The sequence below is a fragment of the Typopeltis vanoorti genome, chromosome 24, assembly GCF_054136105.1.
Source record: "Typopeltis vanoorti isolate ZY-2024b chromosome 24, IOZ_Tvanoo_1.0, whole genome shotgun sequence".
In the NCBI taxonomy this organism is placed as follows: domain Eukaryota; kingdom Metazoa; phylum Arthropoda; class Arachnida; order Uropygi; family Thelyphonidae; genus Typopeltis; species Typopeltis vanoorti.
The window spans coordinates 78,798,641-78,826,070 of NC_143572.1; the positions used below are offsets into that span (position 1 = coordinate 78,798,641).

General features: G+C 37.0%; 1 protein-coding gene across 1 annotated transcript in view; it reads left to right on the forward strand.

Moving 5' to 3' along the window:
- Nucleotides 1–26,060, forward strand: part of Cad96Cb (protocadherin Fat 4-like Cad96Ca) — a 97,328-nt gene extending 71,268 nt beyond the window's left edge. The window contains exons 3-17 of the mRNA XM_090413708.1: nucleotides 3,122–3,190; nucleotides 3,359–3,567; nucleotides 3,675–3,767; nucleotides 3,883–3,990; nucleotides 4,344–4,445; nucleotides 4,629–4,754; nucleotides 13,822–13,915; nucleotides 14,994–15,277; nucleotides 15,546–15,601; nucleotides 15,736–15,820; nucleotides 18,324–18,455; nucleotides 18,885–18,943; nucleotides 19,054–19,332; nucleotides 20,362–20,794; nucleotides 24,430–26,060. Coding sequence (XP_090269834.1) covers nucleotides 3,122–3,190; nucleotides 3,359–3,567; nucleotides 3,675–3,767; nucleotides 3,883–3,990; nucleotides 4,344–4,445; nucleotides 4,629–4,754; nucleotides 13,822–13,915; nucleotides 14,994–15,277; nucleotides 15,546–15,601; nucleotides 15,736–15,820; nucleotides 18,324–18,455; nucleotides 18,885–18,943; nucleotides 19,054–19,332; nucleotides 20,362–20,794; nucleotides 24,430–24,516 — 2,216 coding nt within the window. The 3' untranslated portion in view covers nucleotides 24,517–26,060. The remainder of the gene's footprint in view (nucleotides 1–3,121; nucleotides 3,191–3,358; nucleotides 3,568–3,674; nucleotides 3,768–3,882; nucleotides 3,991–4,343; nucleotides 4,446–4,628; nucleotides 4,755–13,821; nucleotides 13,916–14,993; nucleotides 15,278–15,545; nucleotides 15,602–15,735; nucleotides 15,821–18,323; nucleotides 18,456–18,884; nucleotides 18,944–19,053; nucleotides 19,333–20,361; nucleotides 20,795–24,429) is intronic.
- The last annotated feature ends 1,370 nt before the right edge of the window (nucleotides 26,061–27,430 follow it).

Below are 27,430 nucleotides of genomic sequence, written 5' to 3' on the forward strand. Positions count from 1 at the left end.
AGTGTAGGAACTCAGTGGACAAAATGTCACTGATCTAATTAGGGTGCTAGTGGCTGGATTCCACTGATTTTGAAATTCAGGAAAAGATCCTGTTCTCCTAGAACTTACACAAATTTCATTAAGCAACTAAATATGCAAAGTCTGCTTAATCGGTGAACAAGACGGCAGGCCTGTTGTTTAACATTCTCGTTACTTCTTGCATCTGTAATCTTTCAGGTGGTCATAGAAGAGGAAAAAATGGATGATATGTTCACCATATTTAGGAATAGAAATAAGCAATTATATATCTGGATGCCTCAACAGCCTCATCTGGAGGAATAAGAACATAAGCAAAGGTATAAAATTGAGAATCTAAAAATGACCAGCAACTACAACAATTAGATAAATTAATGAAACCACTTAGATGAAAACATTAAGAAAAATTGAAGGTGTAACAATAATAAACAAAATCTGGATCTCACAAATCAGAGAATATTATAAAATTCTGTCAATAAACGATTGGATGCGAAAACGGAAAGAAGAATGGATAAAGCATAGAGAAAGAAAGTAGGATATCAGATGGGCAAAGAAAGTAAAGAACTGGATACCAAAGGGAAAGAAAAGTAGAGGAACCAACGAAAAGATGGCGGGATATTTACGCTTGACAGTTAAAAAGATGTTCCCAACTGAAAAGACAAAATTTCCGACAGTTCAAAACGGCTTTTGCGCAAATGTTTTCAACAGGGGTGGGAATGCAACCCCGTCGCAAGGAACCATCTCAAAGCAAACAGCAAGTGCGTGTGTGTGTGTATATATATTCCGTACCATTTATCTTTATTTCTTTCGACTTCTTTCTTACCAATGGCACAGGAAGTATCCCCACTCATTACTAAATATAGTTGCATAGAGAACTATTTGTACATAAATAACCTTATGATAATGTCAGAGCTGTTGATCTTTGCAATCCCTTTTGGACTATAATTGCTGTCCGTGAGAGACGAAGCGTTTCTTCAATTATATAAAAGCCCTAAGGATGTAATCTCAGTGGAAACAAGGAGTGATACTTTGTTTCTCCTGAGAACGATGAGAATTATTCATTCAAGGTAGTAGAGGAAATCGAATTCTGATTACAGCGAACACGCTAACAGCTTAGATCACGTTCTTTTTTGTCCTTGATCTCAAATGAAACATTTGCTTGGCCTAATGAAGAAATAGAAACGTGTGCGACACTGCAAAATGTAAGAGGTTACCTATACGAAGACACACCTTTCATACGATTTGGATTTTTTATTTACACCTTAGAAAATGAACTAATTTTTAATCACGTTGGAGTTTATATTTCATAATTTGTATGAAATTAGAGGCAAAATATGTTTTTTTTTCGGTGTTCATTACAGAACTGTATTCAAATATTTAATAAAGACATGCACAGTAGATAAAATGGAGGCCATCGAGGAGAGAAAACAGGAAAAAAAAAACAAACAAAGATAGTTCACTGTTCGTTTACTTTTTTTACAGATGTTTTAATTCTATCCGTTAATACGATTTCTCATTGAGTTATATTTCTATACTCTTATTTTTATTTATTTTTTAAATTTTTACTCTGAACTTTAATTCAGAGTAAAAATTAACAATACTTGAAAACTGAAAAATATAACAAACAAACAAAAAAAATCAATTTCCGAATCTTTAAGGCAGAGTTTATTGTAAGTACTTCCTCCCGCTTAAAGAAAATTAGTGGTCCTAACGGTTACGGGTTAGAATTGGGGTGGGACAAAGAGAAACAGAAGACGTAAAGATGGATAGATGGTGAGAGTAATTAAGTAGAAAACAATGGAAAACAGACATTAATGTGCACGCACACCCGAGGCAAGTGAACGCTTAGCGTACACAGAACAGGTTAACGGTAGGCCTAATAAGCAATTGTTCCCGTGTTGGGTAATACCACTACGACCCATGCAAATGGAAGGGTCGACATCAGCGTTGCTCTAACTACAATCGGATCACGTTTATGCTGGTTTTTCTTGAGGCCTCACCACTGTTATCATTAGTTTTTTTGCGATCGGGCTTGTGGTTGTCGAACTGAAAAACGAGCACTACCGAAAGTGGTTATCTTCGTAATTTTGACACCTGCCCCTTTCTTTCTCGTTACACAACATGTCATGCATTGTAGCGCCCTCTATCCTGATCTTAGAGAACGGCATCCGAATTAAGTTTTATGATAGATAATTACCGCTTTGCTAACATTACAAGTTTTCTTTATTTGCCTGTGGGGCTTTCCATAGCGGGAGAGATTACAATACATCTTCACGTAATTGCCGAGTTCATGCGTGAACCGTTTACATGCAGCTCAGAGGAAAGAAAGGGGAAAAAAGTAAAATTTGTGGTCATCTGCGAGATAAATGAAACATGAGAGTTTACTTAGCTATGAAAGATAAAACGAAAGGCAAACAGCGACGTCATCTTCAGTTTCTTGACCTCGGAGCGTCTTGCACGTACAGGAAGTACCAATGTCAGTGCTTCCGAACGTGTCTTGGCGGAACAGAACTCGCTGGACATTGAAGGAGGGCTGTAATTTGTTCCTCACCATAACAACGCGAACATTCCATTCCTTATTGGGGGTAAACATTAGCTGGAAATGTGCAGGTGTTAGCGGGGAGGCGGAATTTTAAAGCAACCAGAACAGAATGCAGTCTGGTTATTCCAGAATCATGGCATTTGCTGTTTCTTAGTGGTATTCAGTCGGAAAATGTCACATCTCGTCTACCTCGGTCGATTCACATCCCCCACTCCACCCCCAACAAAAATACTATTTCGTGTGAAAGTGGTTTTTTGGGGCTTTCTCAATACTCCACCAAATCGTTTTCTGCATGGTTATTCTTGATAATTTATTATAATCCTCTTGAATTGCTCTAAATTTAGTTTTCTCTTTGTGTTTATGACAATTGGAGCATTTTACCGAGTCATATAATATTTCCCGCAGCAAAATCCAAGTTATATTTAGATATCTGAAGAAAAAGCGAAAGACATAAAACTGTGTTTAGTGCAAACATCGTCATTCTGGGTATTTTATTTTTATAGGAAGAAGGACATTTTTGCTTAATAGATAATTGTGACTTCTTTTAATTATTTTCCCCTACAGATGATCGATGCTACTTGACCAGTGGAGGGTCTTCAGAAACCTTTACTGTCAAGGAGGATCTTCCAATAGGTATGTTGAACTCTTCAACTACAATTTTCTTCAAAATGGGGCAATATCTTAAATGATATCGTAAAGTTTGGTTCTGTGTCAATCCTTGATATGCTTCTCACCATTTCTTTCAATGTCTTTCCCAAAGTTTACTGTTCACAGCTTCTTATCGACTCTCAAATATTGCAGGAACAATCATTGGAAGCATTCCCATCACCGGAGATCCATCGAGAAATGGGGATATCGAAGTGTCATTGGTGAGGAACAATTCGTCGGTTGACATCCAGCCCTTTACCAAAAACCTCGTGCTCAGGAAAAAACTGGATAAGGAAGGCGTGGAAGGAGCAAAGAATGTGATGATAGAGGTCGCCTGTATTAAGAAGAACACGGATGACCCGGTGAGAGTTCACGCATGCCCAGTAAATAATGATTGCTATTGTGATCAAATAGTTGTTTTTGACTACTTCCTTAGATGACCAAATAATCTTCGATTATTTCATTGCAGAGTATCATCATTCCTGTTCGGATTTTCGTCACAGATGTAAACGACAACCCTCCACACTTCATCGGCGCCCCTTACACCGTTAACATCAGTGAGGTACGTTTGCATAAGGGAGAGATTATGTAAAATTCTGCCAAATGAATATAGATCGTTAGAAGCGCTTTATTAAACTTGAATAAGGAGTGTATAACCTTGTTGTGTTTGTTCCCAGGTTACTGTAGTCGGTTCAACAGTACTACAGGGTATAAAGGCAGAAGACAAAGACCAACAGGGACCTTTCAGCACTGTTGAGTATTCTGTGGATTCTGGTTCTTATTCGGTACGTTATTTTCCGTTTTCAATACCCTTTTTTGCGTGTTAAATATATTTCAAGTCAACTTGCAGTCAAAAAATCAGTGAAACAGATATTTCGAAATGTATCAATGTAAGAGATAAAGTAGGCCAAATAAATAAATAAATAAATAAATAAGAAATAAAAAATAATAAATAAATAAATGACCCGATGGTAAAGGACTCTAAGAGAAGTCTCGAACTTACAGGTTAATCAAAATTGAATAAAAAAAAGCAAAACTGATTCATATTGGAGAATGTTAAAAAATAAATTTAAAAAATATTGAAGAATATTAAGTGAAGCAAAGAACTACGCTATCTTATGGTTTGTTTCTTTTCCAGCATTACTTAAACTTCGAAAATCGCCTCGATGGAACCGTCATGTTGGCATCCCCTTTGGACTACGAAACCCTCCCTCACTTCAACGTCTCTCTCCGAGCTCAAGTAAGCACCTTTGTAAATCAATTTGAAAAGTTTAATGTTTGATGTCAGTATCACTAGACGTCGCTTCAGTCTCTGCTTTCATATTCTTTCTTTGTTATATGTGAGAAAGTCGAATAGCAACAACTGAATAATTATTTCGCTGGTAGCCACTCCCATTGATCGTCTCGTTCTTCCTTTTTTCAGGATCAAGGTGAGCCCCCCCTGTGGTCTTACGCAACCCTGACCGTGAATGTGTTAGATGCTGATGACCAGAACCCACGCTTCCTCGCCGATCGCTACACGGCTAGACTGCCCGACCGGCTGCGAGTGGTAAGTGCTCTTTCTACCATCGGGACTCTCGTGTGACGTTCCATCATTACATATTCATATTCGTCCCACCCAACTGATCGCGCGACACGCTAATACTCAGATCACCCATGGGCGACACGAATTTTCTTTCTTTTATTTATTTGTGTTTGTACTTGAGAATCTTTCCTTCTCCAGAACTCATGAAGATAATCACTCAATCAATGAAAATGCTGCTATCTTCAAGATTAAGTTGGTTTCTTTCCAGCATGGCGTTCCTGGACCACAGTTACAAACATGAAAGTGTTTGTAATACATTACAACGACCGATTTCATGTTTCTTGTTTACTAATCAGTATAGTTTAGTCTGATGATAGATTCCAAGCTTAGAAGCTCGTGCTGTTGGTTTGTTCCTTTTAGTTCGAACAGAAGACGCAAATTCTGATCAGTCAAATAGAAGCAACTTATTATTCAAAGCAAACATTCGTGGAATCGAAGATAAACTTAGGAGTTTTTAGAAAAACAATTCCTTATTTCTCTAACTAAGTTTATCTTCGAGTCCAGTGTATGTGGCGATCATTTATGCAGCTGAGGCTTCAGCCACTAAAATATCAGAATTTTTTTACGAGGGATTCTGTCAGTTCGAAGTGGATGGATGGAGACGATTCGGTTGACAGCTTTCTAATAGATGTAACGTGAATAGTAACCGAAACTTGTTCTAAACTAAATGAGAAGGAAATAAATATTTCGATGCTAATTTAGCCACCGACTTACCCCCACCACGAAGAATTTTTACCAAATAATAATAATAATACACCAGGCAATTTCTTTCAAGCAGATGAAAGTCACAGATTTCAACGGACGTATTCTTCGGGGAAGCAGGAGGGGGGAGGAAGCGAAATTGTTGCCCATAGCAACTTCATCGACTGTTTGTTTTCTTCAGTTTTTCGTCGTGAGCAGTGCCCACTCTCTCATCCGTTTCGGAATTCTTCGCTACGGCGATCTTTCCGCTGTCTGTGAGGCGACACAAATTAGATTCAAACACTCGTTCCCTCCCTCCCTACACAAAGTTTTCGGTCATCAACCCCTTGGGTCTTCGCAGTCTTACTGACGGAGAAATGAAGTGGAGGCGGTTGGTTTCGCCTTCTGCCGACACGTGCTTCATAAATGGTGGTGTTGTTGGGGGGGGGGGGGGTAGTAACTCGTAAAAATCGATCCGGTCCTATGAGAAAGCTTTGCGTGTTGTTGGGCAATCGAATATCCATCGGATGTTTCTTTTTTTCTTTATTAGTGACGCTGCGCGATGTGCTTGGCATATATCGGAGAGACAAGCGAACGCAAAGGATTATGGGAAGTGAGGTGAGTGGCCTGGACAACGAGAAACGGAACTTCGCCTCGCTGCTCCACTTTCCAGTACGTGACTCGAGTGTCCAACGCAAAGACGGCGCTGTTGGCGGAGAAACTGCACGTTAAGCAACTGCGAATAATCTGTGGTGACAGCAGTGGCATTCGTGGAGGAAATAGGAGCGCGTGCTGCGTCTTTTTCGAAGAGTTATTCAATCGGTTTTGCAGTCACTTTACCGTGTAATGCACAAATAGAAAAAAAAATATCCCACGATCAGACAACCACAGGACAAATCCAGACATGCGAATCAATAATCAATGCCGCCAACCTGGCTACAAACGCAAATACTACCACTAATAATAATAAACTAAATAAATAAAATCCTCTAGTACTTTTAATTCCAAATGGAGTTACTTGGCAGAGCTGCTTCCGCCTTAACGTTCTGAAATGGTGGGCAGCCAACCTCCACTCTTCAAGCCTCTTCACTGATAACGAGCCCATGCTTTTCAGGAGCTAGTATCAAGCAGAAGCCTGCCACCATCTGGGAACTCTAAACCCTAACACTTGTATTATTCTTAATGTGAATAGTGCTGTCGATTTTTTGAGTGCGAAGTTAGAATACGATTTTACAGGAGGGGGAAAAACCTACTACCAAAGATCGACTAACTCGGGAGACAAAAGAAAGGTTGAGAGAAAGTTCCTCTAGTCACAGCGACAAGAATCCACAAAGCAGTCTTTCCTTTGTGCAGCCCAAAGCTACGGATGAAAACGTTGTCTTCAGGGCTATGCCGACATCCTGATATTATTTCTTTAGCACATTAGTGCCGTATGCGTTTTGGCAAGAGGAATAGAAGAAAGGAAGAATCGGTTCACATTTTGCTTGAACAGCTGAGGGTTGTAATCTTTGAAGAAGGCAGAATGGGGGGGGAGGGACTGTTGCAAAGGTCAGAAGTAGATAGAATGAAAGATGAGGCAGTGAAGATGGTTCGGTGAGTTTCAAGATGGACTGGAAAAGGATGTTGATTAACAGTGGGTCTTGTTTTAATGATTTGGGAGGAGAGTGGAAGAATAATAGTGGCCAATTCAGCAAGGCACTGTCCATGAAGTATTTGTAGAGGAAGCACAAGGGAGAAATTACAGGCCTGTGTGTGTGTGTGTGTGTGTGTGTGAGAGAGAGAGAGATCATTAATTAGCTGGATCGTCCCCTTCTGGATAGAGTCGAGCAATCTTAGAGAGGAGTTTGGTGCACCAATTCAAATATGGGAGGAATAGTCCATGGCTGGGATTTGTATCGAGTGAGGGTCTGTGGAGGTGTGAAGTGTCTTGTGCGAAAAAGTACACCAATTTTTTTGTCGGCTGTAGAAATGTCATTATTTTAATATTCGTAATGCTCACACACACAACACACGAAAGAATTCGGAAATCTTGTCGCCCTCGTGCAATAACAAAGCCCACCAACTGCTAGGTGGGCAGTTACACGAACTGTTCGTTAGTGCCGCATTGAACTGTAACCAATTCCACTATTTAATTTGGTGATTTAGAATTCGGGAAAGAAAAGAAAAAAAAAAACCCTCACAAATATTCTTTGAGTGAATAATAATAATAATGGAGATGACAAGAAATATATTGAAGTTTATTGTTATTTATGACGGAATGATCCTTTGGCACTGCACTGGTTCCAGATGAGATTGACATCCATGATTTCTCCTCTCTTTCCCAAAGACTCTGTCCGAATGGCTGAAAAAAATTCCAACTGGAACGAAGGCCCTTATTCTCCGTTCCGCTCAAGATGAACCAGACCACTACTCAAGTCTTGGTCGTCCAGCAAGCATGGCAATGCAGTTCAAGAAATTAGTTATTTCCAGTGGATCAAGATTAAAATCTCAATTTCGCGCTTTCCATAATACCCGCATTGCCAGGTAAGATCAAAATTATCTTTTAGGGCTGACTGGCAACTTTTGCTCTTATTGGCACGAGCTTTCCATCCATAGTCCTCTTCAAATTCAAGAAACAGGTATCCTCTTCTGTTCAAGGCCGAAATTCTCATCTTTACTTCTAACGTTGCAGAACTTCTAAATCCGCTGTAAGGCTTAGAATACTTCGCTATTCTAAGCCTTAACACAAGATGCCTATCCAGAAGAAGACAGTCCACTTGGAAAATAACCTCATATTTCTCTCTCTCTCTCTATGTGTGTGTGTGTGTGTGTTTGTGTGTGTGTGTGTGCCACTGAACCAGCTGTCAACATTCCTCCACATTACAATAATAGTAAAGGAACATACGTGTAAATCGGCACCGTTTTCATTTTATTATTTAAAATGATTTAACAGAATAGAATACTATTTATATAACGCAATAGTTTTGTATTTCTGTAAATGCTTATTAACTAACCATAATAAATTTTAGGGAACAATATGCCTAAATAAGCTAACGAAAAAAAAAAAAAAAAAAGAGCCGCAAATCATAAAAAAGTGTTTTTTTTTTTGGTGGGGGGGCGGTTGATATTTCTGAAGAAGAAACTGTTCAGATTGATTTCATTCTAAGTTAGGAAAGTCATTATTGAAGTTGTTTGTAGGAAGTCATCAATAAAAACTTTGTTAATTCTACCGTTACTTGTCTTTTAACAAGAATGTGCTTTTGTTGTTTAGGAAGTGGGTGTTTTTATTTGCATTCCTCTTAGGATATGAGTTGAACAAGTCCAGTCTCTTTGTATCTCAATCTAAATCATAACAGTCCAAGTATTTTACTTGTGCACTCAACCACCTCACCAATAATGTTGGGAAGAAACATCTTTGTGCTACTAAAGTATCAAAACTAATTAAAAAAAAGAAAAGAAAAAAGACGAAACTGATAATTGAAAAAAAAAAAAACTTCTTGTAGTTAAAGCATTTAATCTTGAGCTATTTGTTTCAATTCATGCTTGTGTATGAATTGTATGACAATAACATAATGAGGTTAATTGAATGACATACAGCAGTAACAATTAATTAATAGTATATTAAATATGGCAAAATAAATCTATTAATACATGTAAAAATTAATTTAATTAATAACATTTAAATATTAAATGTAAATTTAATTGCACTGCAAACGAATGTTACTAATGGTAACGAGAGTACTGAACGTCATAATTTTTTTTTTTTTTTTTTTTTATCGTCTGGTGCGTATTCTACTCGTTTGCCCGACTTAATTATATTTCCATGAAAGTTTCGCAACGTCTCGTGCACGCTTCACGCTAACGAAACAGAAAAATCGTAGCGCTTGCCGCGTGCTAAATTTCCTGTCTGTTTTCTACCGTTATTAAATCGAACAGAGGATGTAACTTCACGGTTTAGAATGATAACTTCCGGCGGAATAAAAAGATCAGGATTAGTGCTGATAATATCTGGAAATCCGTGTGGCGCAAGGGTGAAAATGAAGTTACGAAGCTAGCAGAATTATCACTCTTTCAAAACTTTGCACATTTCCATATATATTTCTATTTATTTTAATTACCAAAATGTTTGAAAAAAAACCGAGAGAGGGCGGAGTAGCATCCGCTTCTTGCGAAAATGCATTGTAATTACTCACTATTCATAATTAACAGAATTTAATATTTTAGTACGACCTATATTCATATCTGTTTTGAAAACAAACTTCCCTGTTTTATGATACTGATGACGAAATTCATTAATATAGTTAATGCAGGTTTGTGTGACGCATTTTATGCCATCAGCAGCATCTCTAATAATTTATTTTTTGAATGTTGCAAAATGGTTGACAATTGTAACATCGAAAGATGGTGCATGTGGCGCCATCTTTCGATGTTACAATTGTCACTATTAGGTGTCACTATTTTGAAGCAGCAGATATTATCGTCACTTCGATTCCAATTGTTATAATTCTGATGATTTTATCCTTCTTTTAATATATTAAAACTAACTTGTTTTATTATTACCTGTCAGTATTAAAATTATCAGTACTTCATCATATTCGCCTCAAAAATTACCATTTATTTTTCTTTATTTTACTCTAAAAATTTTTCTCAATGCATTTTTTTCCCCAACTGTAAAGTATTTTATTTATCTCCCTTTGACCATGTTTCACAACAGAGGATTAACATCGGACTTAGATAACTTAAACAGAGCTTTTCTTTGGAATTTCCTCATAGTATTTAGCAGTTTAGAAGATGCAAGATTGCATAATATCCACGACTTCTCAATTCTCACCTCTAATCTCTTGATGCATATTATTCTAGCTGTTAATGTCGACTCAGCGAAATTTAAAATTATCCAACTTATTCAAAGACGCAATTATCAACAACCAAGTTGAATTGGTCCCGATGGGTCATTCATTGAAATGCACTTATATTTAGTACCTTCCGACAACACTTATTTGCTTGTCTCAATCAAATTAGATGTAGTTTGTATCACATCCTGACGAGAGCATCCAGGGATAACGATATCATCAGCATAAGCCAAGAGGACTCTTTTCCTATTCATTTCCATTCTCATTTAGGTCTCTAATGATTTTCCCAACGCTAAGTTGAACAGAGTTGGTGAAGGAACCTCTCTTTGAAGTCCGGATACCATTTCAAAGAGTAACGAATATTCCTCTAGGAAATATATCCTGCAGTTGGTGTGGCAATTACATAACCCTATCGTATTTATATATTTCTTTGGCATTCTAATAGGTCTCTTTGTCCTTTCGATGTATACTGTCATGTGTTTGTTTATAGCCCACAAATACTAGATGTAATTCTTTATAAAATTTGTAATGCTTTTCGAACAATTGTCGGAGAGAAAATATTCGTTGTCGACTTTCCTTTGCACTGATAGGCTCCAATAATGTATCATCAAAACGTTCTTTTCCAGATCAGTGTAGATAGTATTTTGTAGGAAGTATCCAAGGGGGAGATACTTCAGCAGTTTCGCTGTTACCATAGGATCTCCCTTTTTAAAAAATAGGGTACATTATGTGTTCCAATCCACTGCGATTTCTTATTTTGCCATTATTAGCTTGATCAGTTCACAAATTTCATTTTAGAATGTTTGTCCCATTTTCACACGTTCTGCTGCAATTTTATTTTCACAAAGTGACTTGTTTATTTTTAACACTTTAATAACCTTCCCTGCTAATTTGAGATGGCCCATCAATTGTGGGTTCTTCGCTATTTCCTTCTAAAAACTGTACCTCAGGCATAAGATGGTAGTGGCGATTTCAAAATACTGTTTGGATTCCTTAGCAGTTTATTTTCCTTGAATAATTAAATCTCTTTGGTTGTTACTCGGCACACCCTTTTCGGGTTTGTGGTTTGTATCCTCTTTAAGTATCCCACTGCATCTGAAAAACTCCTTGAATTTCTTTTGGTATTATTTTTACTTTCTTCAATTAATCTTTTTCTTCTCCAGCTTTACATGGTTATTAAGATGTAAGCTGGCATGTGTCAATTTAATGTCAGTTATAAGGATATTAAAGGTGTCAGCACATAATGAGAATGGTTTAATGAGCAACATGTAGCGCTTCCGTAGTAAAGTTGGTAGAATGAAGTGGACGGACATCGTGCCCATTGAATGGAACGCACCCAAATTCGATATCGACAATAGATGCTATCCCCACCCTGAAAACTCGAATTATTCACCCCTCATGCAGGAAAATCAGAAAGAGTACACACGAAATTTGTAGACATAAAATAGTTAGTAGGCGGTAGATGTCCTTGTGTAAATGATGAGCGGCGGCAATGCGTGGGTTGGAGATGAGATGGTCAGTTGCGTAGAGTACAGTGCCCTCTGAAATGAGTCCGTGGTCTCCTTGACAGTGTTACGTAATAACAATAATTTCATTAACCATCCCCATAAAAAGCTGCATGCATTAATTAAAGCCTGCATTTTAAAGCATAATTTAACAAGACTGTGTAGTTCTTAAAATGTCCTGTGAGATAATTATAATAAAATCTTGCCATTGTAATAAATGTTATTTTATTGTTTCACGTGATACTTTTATTAGTAAGAAAATAATGTAATGTTACTGAGCCTTTTTACCATTAAAATTCATATACCGTAATTCTCAATGTGTTGATATGTAACAGCAACGGAAATATTCCTGCAGATGTCCTAATGCTATCCTGATATTAATGAAGTTATTATTACTGAATGTTATTAATGTTCATCCAGAAATACTCTAGAAAATCTTCAATAAGCTAATCATGTAGGCAGCAAGAAACTACAGAGATTTTTACCATCATAAAAGATGATGTTATTAATTTTTTGTGATCAACTGAATCAAGTGCTTTGGCGTAATCAATAAAATAAAGATATATGCTTTTCTGGTTATCAAGGCTTCTTTCATATAATGTTTTCAAATTGAAAATTCCTTCTCTTGTACATTTGTCTTTTTCCAAACCTGATTGAGTGTCTTCAAAAATATTTTAAAATATTTCAGAACTGAAGGGTGTAAAAGTCGGAGGTAGGAACTTCAACAACTTCAGGTATGCAGATGACACAGTTCTTATAGCTGAATCTGAAGATGATCTTCAAAACTTAGTCACAGAAATTTACAGCAGAAGCTTAGACATGGGATTAATTATTAACCTAAAGAAAACAAAGTGCGTGATTATATCAAAAGAACCAATAAATAAGAAACTAAACATAACTGTTAACAAAAAGAAAATTGAACAGGTTCAGTCTTTTATATATTTGGGACAAATGTTTACAGACGGAGGAAATTCCCTTAAAGAAATAAAAAGAAGAATAGAATAGCAAGAAAAGCCTTTATTGATATGAAAACTGTTCTAACATCCAAAGACATTAATATAGACACAAGAAAAAGATTAATAAAATGCTATATCTGATCAAATCTTCTCTACAACCGTGAAACTTGGACTTTAAATAAAGAAGCAGAGAAAAAATTAGAAGCTTTCGAAATGTGGACCATCAGAAGAATGTTGAAAATATCATGGACAGAGAAAATGAAAAACGATGTTTTAAAGAAAGCAAAAATGAAAAGAATATTAATGAAAATAATTAAAGAACGAAAACTTAAGTATTTTGGACATTAACTAGACAAGAAGGCATTCAGAAATTAATATTAGAAGGGAAAGTGGATGGAAAAAGAGAGGTAGACCCAGGAGAATGTGTTTGAAGACATTAAAGACTGGACTGGCTTGAATTACCATAAATGTTCCAGAGCAGCAAAAGAAAGAAAAACGTTCTGTGACATGGTTGCCAACCCTACCTCCTTCTAGGATGACACCTGAAGAAGAAAAGATGTACTGAGTGGAAACATACAGGACTAATTTTTTTTTTTTTTTTTTTTTAAATCACTTATTAAATTTGGTTTATTTCTATACAAAATTCAAAGCACAATGTTGGCATTACATACAGTCAATGGCGCTATTTCAGTATTCAACAAACTATGGGCAACTCATCGATGATATAAATAGTTATTCAGTAGCACTTTTTCGTATTATTATTATTCTGTTATTTATCGCATTTACAGTGGATAATGATAGGTGAATTTTGCTTATTTTTAATCTCTTAACTGATTTCATAAATGCCAAATATGATTCCATTTCCTCCCCCCTCCCCCCATACTCAGACATACGACTAACAAAATATTTGCTTACTTCCATTTGTTTCATGCTCATGTTTGTGCGGTGAAGACAACTGTGAATTAACAACAACGATTTTTTTAATTTTAAGTTTAATATTAGCAATTAATATTCGCTAAAAGTGAGACAATAAAGACTGTTTTGTGCTTGTTTGGTATAGGGGACGCTGCTCAATGTGTCTTCACCCGGTCCGATCAAAGCAGAAGATCCCGATAAAGGAATCCAAGCACCAATAGAATACTCTTTTAACTCAGGTAAGCAACACTTGACAACAGATTCATATAAAAAAAAAATAAAATCAATTCGCTTTGCAAGAGCATGATTTTAAACTGAAATCACCCATTATCACACCAACTGAATCGAAGCAAATGTAGAGCTATTTTCGTGGCCTGTGTACTCAGTAGAAGTGGCGTTTGCACTCCATGATGCTTGACTGCACGAAGAAAGACTTGGGGTTCAAATCTAGTCGTCTCCTAGAGGAACATTTTCTAAGCATTTTTTCGACTGCTCCCTTAGTTAGTCGATCTCTGGCACGGGCAAGCGGGTTTTTTCTCCCCTAAACTCTGGTTTTTCATCCGGTAAACTCAAGAAAATCGGTCGTCGAAACACACTTTTTCAGACATTAAAATATTCGTTAGGGTTAGGGACCACGGGATGGCGCACTTGCTAGCCATCACCTTCACTGCATACTGATTAATTAGTGATAGCCTTGGGCCAATTATCTCTGATTGGCTACCAGAGGAGATCGAACTGCCAACCCAGTCTCCAAAAGTTAGATAGGGCTAAAACGGCCTCGCCTACTCCCTATACGGGAACAAAAAGGTGTTAGCTAATTTTTTTTTTAATTTATCATCGTTTCTGTGTAATTTTGCTTAAAATCTGTTTTAGAGTAAAATTAAGATAATGTTGACAACTTTTAGAAGCAAAATTGGCGAATTTTATTTAAATCCATCCAGTCCAAATTTGCATAGTTATATGCTTATGTAAATAATCAAAATGAAACTAATCGATTCGTTTTGCCTTTTACTATGGATCTAAAATTGCAAAATTCACCAAAAAAGCAATTGCCCATTCCATGATATTTATGCCAGCCACCAACAGATGGCAGCACAGAAAAATCTTATTCCGTATGAAGCATTGTAATAATTAATTTATCCATAAATAAGAAAAAAAATAATTATAACGAAATGTATTAATATAATTAAGAATAAAATAATAAAAAAATATTTTTAAAGTTTTTTTATATATAATTATCATTAATTGCGTTTTTATTTCTGCCTATAATTATTTTTAACGTCATGTTAAAAAAAAATGATTTTTTTTTCCTCGCAGACTCCCCAGAGTATTCCTTCTTCACGCTCCATCCCCGGACAGCCCAAATCACGATCCGCAAGCCTCTGTCCGATTCCTTACATCTTCCAGTGACTTTGGTAATTCGAGCCACCCAAGTGGACAACCGAGATCGCTACACCTTGACCACGTTAACGGTGGAAAGCGACCAGGTGCTTCCGAGCGAGTTAAAATTTCTTCAAAAAGATTACGTCACAACCATATTGGAGAGCGCCCCCTTGAAGCAAGTGGTAGTGACCGTGCACACCTCCAAGCCAGTGGATAAGGTAGGTGGTGCTTATGGCGCGTCGAAGCAAGGTAAGATCCAAGAGAACTTCAAAAATTTATCCCCAAACACAGAAATAATTTTATTTATATTTTGCATGTTTTGCAAGTGAAACTTGGCCTCACCGACATGCCCTAAAACGAAGGCTGGATCTCCTCTTGCTCAATTAAGCGATGCCATAGGACTGGCTTCTTTATGCGTTATTTGAACATTTATTTATTCGCGTTTATTTCGAACTGCTAAGTATCCATTTTATTTATATTTTTCAGAACATCCGGTTTCAGCTGCTGGATAATCCGGGTGAAGAATTTGCTATACAAAGCACGTAAGAACCATGTTTTTCTTTCTTTTTTTTTGGAGGGTGGGAGTTGTACTATTAAGATTAGTATGACTATCCAAAACCTTCTTAAACAGGACTACTAGACGAAAGTTTTTAATTTGGTTCTTTTTTTGTTTTAGGGGAGAAATAATTGTCGCAAAGCCTTTGGATTACGAGAAACAACAATATTACTCTTTAAGAATAGTGGCTTCGGATGGAAAAGTGGTAAGACTTGGCCTGTTTTTACTTATTTATTAACATGCATTTTGTAGATGTTATTTCTGGAAACGTTTTCATGCTACTTTTCTAAATTAATATTGATTTTTTTGGCTATTTTTCCTATTTTTTTTAATTTATGAATACTTCTTTTATGATGTCATTGCTTTTTACTCATTTTGTATTTTGTTTTATTTTTAAAAAATGTTCTTGTCAGGAAAAAATAAGTTACGCAATTAATAGCGTTAAGCACATCTACCGATTTCTAAATTTCCACTTTTTTTTTTTTTTTCAATATGCGAACATTTTCCCTTATTTCTTATATGGTGACGTGTGTAAGTGATGTAAATCGTACCATCCCGGATACCACGATGGATGGCGCCGCATTTATTAGTCGTAGATATAATCTTGCACAATTGCACAAGATGAACACAAATTCCGTTTATAATTAATTAAAGCATATCAGCGCCTTCTCTACTCTTCGTACGTATGACTTAATTCACCTTCACTATTTTCAAGACATATTTCTTCTAAGACTGAAGAACAAGATAAAAGAAATTTCTGACGATTGTTTTCCAATTTTCGATATTTATTGTTATCTACACCCTCTGTCCAAAAAGAAATCGAACTTTTCGAAAATAGGAGAAACTAGTGGCGCCACCTGTTGTATCTTTCTGTTGTCGAAAGCGGCAACCTTCCTTAGTGTTGTGTCAACTGTTTATGACATTTGTTTCATTAGAAGCCGAGTTATAGTGCCAAGAGTGACAGTGGGTTTTGATGAACGATCGGAAAATGAGTTGCAAAGAGAGAATGCGATTGACTTTTGTGTTAAACTTGGTAAAAGTTTTACCGAAACGCATCAAATGCTTCAAAAAGCATACGGTGATGAATGCTTATCCCGTACTCATGTTTACGAGTGGTTTAAGCGATTTCAAACTGGTCGTGAGACGCTTGAGGATGACGAACGAAAAGTGGAGAGTCCAAAACTGGACTGAGCGAAGTTTTGCACCCAAAAAGTGCGTGATTTCATCAAAGAAAACCCGAAATCGTCCGTGAGATTGATTGAAGATGAATTGGGGATTCCAAAATCAACTGTCGACAACATTGTGACCGAGAGTTTGGGCCTTCGTAAATTGAGTTCGCGATTTGTTCCCCATAAGTTGACCGACGACAAAAAAATCTATTGAATTGAACACTTCAAGGGCCTCATTAAAACCGCTCGTAAGGACTGAAACTTCCTTGAAACGATCGTCAGTGGTGACGAAACGTGGTGTTTTCAGTATGAGCCCGAAACAAAGCGCCAGAGCTGAGTGGAGACCACCAGAAGAGGGGCATCCGGAAAAAAGTCGCTTGGAGAAGTCAAAAATAAAGACAATGCTGATTTGTTTCTACGATTCCGAGGGCATTATCCAGAAAGAATTCGTTACGCCTGGCCAAACGGTCAATGGTGAATTTTATCTCGAAGTTTTGAAGCGAGTGATAGCGAGAATTCTTCTCGTACGGCATGAATACTGTGACGTCCGACCGTTCGTCAAAACACACTGTCACTCTTGGCACTATCACTGGGCTTCTAATGGAACAAATGTCATAAACAGTTGACACAATACTAATGAAGTTGCCGCTTTCGACAACAAAAAGATGCAACAAGTGGCGCCACTAGTTTCTTCTATTTCCGAAAAGTTCGGTTTCTTTTTTTTTTGGACAGACGGTGCAAAACTGAGAAAATTTTCCTTCACAGTCCCCTAAAGAGAATTACTAAATGTTGTTAAATCTGTATTTTGGAAAGCTTGTATGGTAAAATATTCCCTTCCATGTGCTATTAAAATATTCACAGCCAAAGAGCAACGCATAGATGAACATCTTTGATGAAGGATTCACTCGTGTCCAAGCTTCTCAGTCAGTTAATCAAACGAACCACATTTACATTCAGATGTAAATACGACAGTTTTTTTTATGGCAGTTTCTTAGAGCACATTTAGTATGGAGAGGCTAAGGGTTGGATAATCTGGAAATCCTATTCTCGAGACCAAACATGGAACTTTATCCCATCTTTTCAGCCCTCTAACAAGCGGGGAAGTGTGAATTCCCAGTTGAAGAAGTCTCAAAACATTCATGTGCGATTCGAACTTACATTTACCCCTATCGACCTGGTCGGTTTAAGGGAGACAGCGTACCTGTCCTTTAATGAACAGCTGTGAACTCGAATCCCACTTTGGGCAAAATGGATGGTTTGCGAATGTCTTTAGATGGTGGGCGAATTTCATCGACCGGTGCAAGACCATCTCAGTTTTATTAGGGGTTGGGAACTGGCCTGAAGGAAAAAGCAAGCACTTAAAAAATGTTCCTGGCTTGATTGCTGTTGATATCAATTGCTGGGAGTCGGGCCAAGGCTACACGCGTGACACGTGCAGTTTATTTTCTTTGTACTTTATTTGGAACATTTTTAATGCAGCCCGGAAACAAATCCGTGATCGTTGAGTATTTAAAGTTCTTCGATTTCTCCCCAATGCAGAGCGACATCGCCCGAGTGAACATCACCGTGATGAATGTCAACGACCACGACCCAGAATTCCGCGACAGTCAGTACACATTCCTGGTGAAGGAGGAGGATGTGCGGACGGGCTATTTGGTGGGAAAGATCGAGGTGAGCATTTCTTTTTATAAACTAATAAACCTTTCTCGTTTCTGAAAAAAAAAAAAAAAGTAGAGAGACATTAAATTTGTTCGAGTTATGATTAATTACTGTAACAACTGATTTAGATGGATCCGTTCAAATTATATTCACAATATAATATTACCAAATTTATAAGTTAATAAGCGAATTATTTAGTTATTCACTACTAGATGGCACTGTAGTAACTTGATTAAAACTTACTGGCAATGCGGAGATTGAGTGTGTGTGACATGCTCCTTTTTTTCCCCCTCCTCGCCATCTCTTAATCACACTTAGTGTGACCTCCGAGTAGTGCCACATGGTATTACCTATAATATCAGTTAATTGTAAATAATGAAGTTGATGGGTGTAAGAGGTGATGCAGATGAACATTTTTGACTGAATAAACTTGCATTGCAGGTAATGGACAGAGATCTCAATGACACCATAGAGCTACGAGTTAAAGGACCTTGTTCCAGGTAAGCGTCAAGTTCCACTCTCGCCTTTCATGATAGCATTCTGTTCACAGAATCCATCATTTCTCAGACATTCTGCATCTTCACGAAAATGATTTGTTTCTCAATTTCAGAGTGTTTTCGATTTCTCCCACGGGTGACCTCCGGCTTCGTGATCTCGACGACCTCAACGCCACGGTGTGCCACATTGTCGTGGTAGCCAGAGACAACGGGGTGCCTCCGAGAGAATCCAGCGTTCTGGTGACCGTCAACTTCCCGGAGAACATGCTTCTAGGTTCAACTTTCCGTTCCAAGAAGGCAGACAGTTCCTTGGTGTTGATGATCGTGTTTGGGGTGCTGCTGGGAACCTTGCTGGTTGTCATAGTAACGCTGACCATCTACATTTTGAAGACGTAAGTAATTTTGTTGCTGAAAGCAGAACTGTATCGCAAAGTACAAGAAAATATTTTACTCTTCGAAGCAGTGGCGACCGGTGAAAATTATAAGTGCGGTGCTGCATATAATACAAAAAAAAAAAAAAATAAATAAATAAATAAAATAAAATAAAATAAATAAATAAAAAATGATTTTTTCCTAATCAATAACCAATTTATTAATAAATAAATTTACGTATTAAAAAGTGCTTTATTAAACATATTTCACCCTCACCGCGAACAAACACCAATAATAAAAGTTTCGCATCTCACAGAAATAACGCGCGCATGCGTACAAGTTATCTGTAAGCGACACTGCCCAAACGAGCAGTGTCGGAATCACTTGTAACGTGCAATCACAAGCGTAAACGAATATCGGCGAGTCTAGCTGCAATTGGCCGAACGTGATAATTCTGACACTGCGTTAGATCGCAGTGCATTTGTTTCGTAATCTAAAGCGTTAATCAAACAATTCCAATTATTAACTATTCAATCAATGTCGAAACATAAGCTGTAACCTTTAACATGTTGTATTGCTTTTATATAATGTTGTAAGCATTGTTATTATTTAAACACACAAACAAATTTTAATTTTTTAATTTTTTTCCTTGGGGGTGCTGCAGTGTCGTAGTGCTTATATACGAGCGGCCATTGCTCCAAAGTGAATTTAACAGTTTTGGGGTTTATTATAGATAGACTGGCATTCTGTAATTGATTGCGGCGTTTGCTTTTCAAGTAATTAATCTGAAAGCAGACGTCTTTAATAATAAATCAGATTTTTGAGTTTGAGAATTTAAATAAGTAGGATTAATGAGATTAACACCAATTTTTTCTGGGATTAAATTTAGTCAAATCATATGATGGAGATTACACTGTGCTGAATTCATGGCATGATTAGGCATAAGGCAGATTAAGTAATCTCATTAATCGGTATATTTTAATCTTGTCACGTTAAGCTAGATTACGATTATCCCAATGAGATGATCTAATCCTGCGTTTCTTTGGTAGGAAACAATACCGAGATCGTATTCCGAGCGTCGTTAGCGCCACCCACCCAGCGATGAGCAAAATGGCGAGTTACATGTCTGGAGCCCCTCCTACCAACAAGTCCCCGACTCCTCCTGGCGGCGGAGGTCAAGCAGGTGTGGAAAATCCGATTTTCAACATGCGGGAAAGTCACGACGATGCGGATGCAGGTGGCGACAGACGATGCTCGCCCTCGCCTCCGACAAGTCCTCTGGTGGCGGCGTGGAAAGCCAACGGCACGGCGGTGCGTCCTTCTTCGGCAGGAGAAAGGGACTTCGGTCCTTTGACATCGCCCCTCACCACTTTTTCCAGGAACATTGGAAGCGCCTTAATTAACGGGAAGATTCGTTGGCCTAGTGGCTCCATCCCACGGCGAGTGAAGAAACTAAGTTGGGAGGACGAACAGTCGAATCGGGTGAGTATGTGGACACTTCAGCTGTCTTTGGTGTGCGAGTGTCCAGATGTTTCGTGAGAGTATTTAATCAGGGAGGGCAGAGAAATGACTGTAGCAGTCATTTCTCTGCCTCGTGTGTAATATTTAAAAAATAGATGTTAAGCTTAAAGCACAAAACGAACTTGAACATGGCGGCATATTTGATTATACAAAATATCTACCTTTCTAACAAAAAACTACTTTCGCTATGCAATCGAGAATCGGTTATGAAAAGGAAGGAATAGCTTAATTTGTGAGAAGAAACAAATGATCATGTTGTAAAATCAGCACTTTATATATAAAGTGTGTTGCATGCGTGAAAATGAATAATAACGGGGAAAACCAATCAACACAAAAAATGGGAAAGATGGAGGCGATTATTTCTGTTAAGATTTGCAAAAGGACTTCGCAACTATCTTTTGCAATCTTTCAAACACGATTTATGGATCGGATGCCAGATTGGGCAAGACCAGAGCTGACGAAATTAACACAACCACGGGTAACGCTGTAACCTTCAGCATATAAGGGATTAAATATTACAGAGTGAGCGAAATGATATTTCAATGATAAAAGTCTGTCTATCATTCAGAAGTACCTTGATTGTAGGAAAGAGAGAGATAAGTATAGATTACTTCCATCAGATAATGGTTCTTTTGATAAAATGGTGAGGCCTGTAATCGACCGTAGAACACACACTATTTCAGACAACCTGGTTCAGGTTTAGGATTGCGAGATGGCTGCAGTTATTTGCCATGTTTTACCCACATGTGTTGTAAATCATTTGAAGCTGTGGCTGAGGATGGAGACTTGCTGGCTAATGTTTTCCTAACGATTAAGGCAATATGAGCTTTGCCTATTCCATAATCTTTCCATTGGTGAATTTCTCAGAAAATATTAAAACATAATCTTGGTATATATTTATCCAAGAAAGAACTTTATCTTTGACGGTATGATTTTGGATTTACCATCCACCAGTGTCGCTGCTATCAGAGCCCACCTCTCATGCATTGTGATTTACAGGCGTCACCTAATACTGTGTTATAAGTCAAATGAATTCGATAACGCCTTTTATTCTCCAAGGAGAGTAGGCATTGCTTTTTTAGCCCAGGTAACTTTTTGAAGAGTGATTCTTGTATTCACCAATGGAAAGATTATTAAAACGCTTTGTTCCCGATTTGTTTTCAGTCATAATTCTTACATTTTGGGACACTTTTTTAGTTGTTTAAGACCATACCCGTAAAAGGAGGTATAGAAATATATTATTCGAACAAAATAGCTTTTATAATTAAAAGCTTTTATAAAAGACACTCTAAGAACTTATAAGTTTTTCATAACAGTGACAACTCGTTCCCACCTGGGACAGAAAGATCAGGATTTCGTCTTATAAATAGACAACACAAACCGTCCAAAAATCACGTGACATATATTAATTGCACACACACACACACAATGGAACCTCTAGTATCGTATTATAATAACGAGCAAGGATTAGGAAAGATGGTAATCTATTGATATTCTTCTTGAAGTTAGTTTTCGCTGCTTTAGTATAATTCCAGAACTAGGTGCAGTTTGCATTGATGCTGGAAATGAACTGCTTTATGATTGTGGAGTCACAAAGAAATCGCAAAAAGAAACTCCAAGCTTTGGTGAAGCTTGGAGTTTCTCTTTGCGATTTCTTTGATACGCCATGATACGCTAGTTACATGATACGTCACCATGATACGCCACTTACTTATCCACGGAGATGCACTGACATTCTCCAAGCACTAACTGCTATCATGCGCACAATTCCTACTTCACTTTAAACTCATTCACCAACCAAGCACTCACAGCAGACTCTGGCAACCCATTCAGTGCAAGTTCTCCACTCTACCATCGTTAGTCCTCGCCCTCTTGTTAACCGCACTCCTGCTAAATTTTCATGATGATCCTTAGTACTTGCCCATACTAATCAAGTGCTGAAATTTTTCTGCATCAGACAATCCTGCAAAACCCTTTAAGCAATTTTAATGCCATTTCCACCTATTAACCAATTATCAATCAACAAATCTTCAATCCATCTCATTGTAAGGAGTATTCCATACACTTGTAGAACCTGTGGATCCACAAGTCTATGGACTGTGACCTCGCAACTTCAACTCACAGACTACTAGCACCCCAAAATCTCGAACCATATTAATTTCTTGCGGCTCATTTCTATCAACGTAACACGCAGCTGATAATCTTTTCACCCAAAAGCGAATAAACAGACAATTTTTCACATTAAAGTGATAGCCTCGTGGCCCATATTATCAGTCTGTTGAGATCATTCTGCAAGAACCATTACATCTTTATTAACTATTGTTCTGCTAGTTTTGTCATCGGCACACAATTGATAGAACCTTTTGCCTGTGATCATTTCTTGAATCATTCAACTAAAAACTGAATACAGAGCCTCGTTGTAAATTGCCAATCATAGACTTCCCGTGGGCTCTTCTCCTCCATAACCTGCTTTCCATATTTATTAGCTAACCTCATATCCAAACTTATTTGCTGCAATTTATTCAACAAAGTTCCATGAGGTATCTTGTCAAATATCTTTGCAAAGTCCATCAGTATCATGTAGCAATTTCCCTTATCCAACTCAGCTGTTACTTTATTATAAAAAGTGAGTAAATTACTCCATGGAACACGTTATGGATAGATGGAAACGTTAAAAGAATGAATACAGAAAGATTACCAACACAAGCATTAAATTAGAAATCACTTCTAAGGCCAGAACAGGCTGCTTTAGGTCTAAATCCTTGATAAGGATGATGTTGATGATGATGATGAGTGAATAACTGAGGGGCATTGCCTACTTTTCACAAAACCATGCTGTTTCTACTCACCTCATACAGCATCCCATTCCTGAATTTTCAGTTAAACGTCTCCGATACATTGACCCTTACTTCTGAATATTGATTGGCTGATATACCTCTGTCTTGGAGCCTCCGTTATGCCATGGAAGAACCACCAGTCACTCTAACAGAGCCGAGACAAACAATCTGGTCAAAGGTCCTGCCAATTCCTAGTATATTCTCGTTATACGCCAGCTGATATCTCTGATTCCATAGCGATTTCATAAAGTTGGGTAATATCCTATGCAACCCTGTTTCATTCATCTTCTTACCATCAGCATTCATAAAAGTATTCTACCTTTTAGGCCAAAGGTAGAATACTTTTATGAATGTATTCTACCTTTGGCCTCTCAACCAATTCCCTTTTATTCTTATTTGTCTTTTTTATGATACTGGTAATAACCATTCTGACCTGTACTTTGTGCTGCTTATTATCTTGCTGATTGCCTTTCTTTTTATATTCGCACCATAAACTTATTTTGAAATACCAAAACGATTCATTTCCTTTAATTTTACCAAATCTTACATTAGCTGTGTAATTATATTATTTTTATAGCTGAAGCCCTATTTTAAAAGTTGCAGAAGAATTAAAACGTAATTAGATATGGATGCTTTTGGCGCCATCTATCGACATGTGATGCATTAACAGCACTTCGAATATTTTGTTATTATTATAATATTTTATTTGAATCTATTTTTTTTTTTTATTTGCGATTCATTCATTATTTTATTTTTCAGACTGAACTGGATCCCGATGTGAGTGTCACCCCGCTGGGTAAACCTTCAGAAGCGCCAAAGCCCACGGACTTAACTGTGTATTTTTGACCGCCAAAGTCGTTTGTGCGACAGTAAACTGCCTCGGTGCACAGGACTCCCGTCAATCGAAAACTGCTTTAACACTATAAAGGGCCGACCCCTCAGTGCGTTATCTAGGGGAGCAGCAAAAAGATCGTGTGTCGAAATACCTCTGCGTGTTTTACGCCAACGATTTTCCGCTGGCGTATTTCAAATAAACTCAGGAGATGTAGCTTGTGGCTACTAGCATAAATTTCGTTCAAGACAGCGAATAAGCGTCTTACTCGTCCACCCTGTGATACTCTGTTTAAATGGCTTCACTCATTGTATCCATATATAGACTCCGAAGCCTTATGTGTTAGTTTAGAAATTATGCGACTGAGAAAGTATGTCTCCAATTCTCCCATTGTGTCGTAGAGATAAAATAGGAATCGCACAAGTGAGTTATCGTGAACTGTGGTCGGTAGATGGCGCCACGCCACACAAGCACGATCCGTGAAAGAAAAATGGAGTTAAAAATCATACAAATTGTACAGTTCTTTGAAACATCCAGTCAGATGTTTCTCGGATAAGTTTAATAACTGAAGTACCAGATCGAGAGAAGGTATATCTGTCAGTCTTATAATTGTTTAAATGTTCGTATGCATAATTTTTTGTAATCCAAATTGTTCCCACCAGTCGCTTTTTAAATATAAACTTTATCGTGTTTTTGCAAATTTTTTAAGAGAAAGTGTGCTGGTTAAAACAGCAAGCAAGTTTTGTATAAGAGCTTTCATTAAATTTTAGAGAAAATATAAAATTCTAGTGCTGACAATAGAAACATTCCCTTGAATTTTAAAGTTATTTTATAACAGCATGTTTTGATGCCGGATGTTATTACTTAAGTAGGATCACTTAGTATGAATCGAATCGTATTCTGTTGTTCATCTGTCTAAATGCATACGGAACCACACGTACTGAATACATATTTATTTTGCAGCGCATCCATGCATAATTAAAATACATAAACTGTTAGTTGAATAATAAAATATATAATATTAAAATATTACTTATTATATTTTAAATATAATAATTAATTTTTCAAAAATGGAATTACATTTTCAAATTTATAATACGCATTCTTAAAATGTCATAAAGGAAATTAAATCCAAACTATTATATAGTTTAATTATGTCGCAATCATAATTACCAAAATTGCAATACATGCTAAACGAAGAATGGCATTTTAATATTAAGTTTATTATTATACTTGAATTACCTTATCTTTATAGTGACATTAAACATCATTAGATGGCGCCACAGTGCAGATTCATATAATATAACCGATACAAAAATAAATAAACAAACAAATAAATAAATATTTTTCATGATTAGCTGCAGAATGTCCGCAGATTCATGTTGTTTTGTTGATATATATTTTAAGGGAATATTTTCTAGGCTCCCTATTGCCTGTATCATATGCATTTAACTGAAGAGGAGTGTGTGTATATTGTTAGGGCTTCCAATGTATTATATCTTGCCAAATGTATTTCACCGTAAGATGGTGTTTATGTTGTATGGGCCGAGTGGCCTGCTAATTTATAACGACTTTGTGTGCAGAATTGTTCTATCGAATCCAGTACACCCTGTAAATAGTACTAAAACAAATAAAATCCTTGAATTCTGAATACTCGTCAGCTTTTGTTTTATTTTTCGACACTGGATCTTAATGGTTATCACCACAACCAAATGTTTTTGTGCCAGTTATTTGATCAGCTGTCCGTGTGTACCAGATCATTAGCCTTAATTCGGTGGCGATTAAAGATGACTTGGAAACTGGTCGAAGGTCAAACAACATCCTGTTTCAATGTATAAACATTCCTTTAGCACCGTACTAAAGGACTGTTCATAGCTTATCAATGGCGATCTTAAAGCTGTTATTAAAATGAGTTCATTATTTAACAACAAACCATAATGAAATGAATGACGCTAAACATAATTTGCTTTTATTATAAACCACCGAGGGACACCTTAGCTGAATGCGAATGCAAATCTTGACATTATTCACGACCTTTGGTGATTCGCTCTGCATTAAGCGGTGAGCCTCAGGGAACGGTAATCAACTAATATGCATAACTTTGGTGCTTTATTTATTTCTTGTTGTGAACATTTTGGCAAATAAACTTCAGTTTCTGCTGAATTTATTAGTCCTCAAACATTCCTTTATAATATTCTTTATAACGACTCACCTGCAGTTTCTAATTGAAGGTGAGTTTGGGGTCAAAAATGGAGTTGGACATCATCATAACACTAATCACGGGTACAGACCATATTGGTCTGTTCTGGTCTCACTATCCATCCAATATCGTTTTTTGAGGTCTCCCCTGTCTTCTCTTTCCAATTGGCTTATATTTTAGCATTTGTTTCGGATATCGGGTGTTGGCCATTCGGTTTACATGTTTTTAGTCCTTTCAAAATGTCTTCGTTCCTTTTTTGATCTAATAATGTGTATTTTGCAGTTCTTCTCATAAATCTCATTTCACTGGTTTTTATTCCTCGTTTATCTAGTTTGATTATTGCCCAAATTTCACTGCCATATAATAAGGTCGACACTGCTAAAGTATTGGATATTTTCAAACGTGTTTCTTTTTGTACAATATTTGGATCGAGTGTTCTATTTATCAGGCCTATAATCTGGGCAATAATCAAACAAGATAAACAAAGATATAGAACCAAAATATAGAACTGAAATACTTTCAGTTCCCTCGGATGTGCATTATTTTTTAAAAATTAAATTTAATGCCTTTGAAGATTTTTGAAGATTTAATTTCATGCCTTTTTCTCTTATATATGATATTTCACATCCGAGGGAACTGAAAGTATTTCAGTTCTATATTTTGTTATATATTTCTATATAATGTTCTATTATTTTATTATTAATAAATATTTAACTTCTAACTGAAGT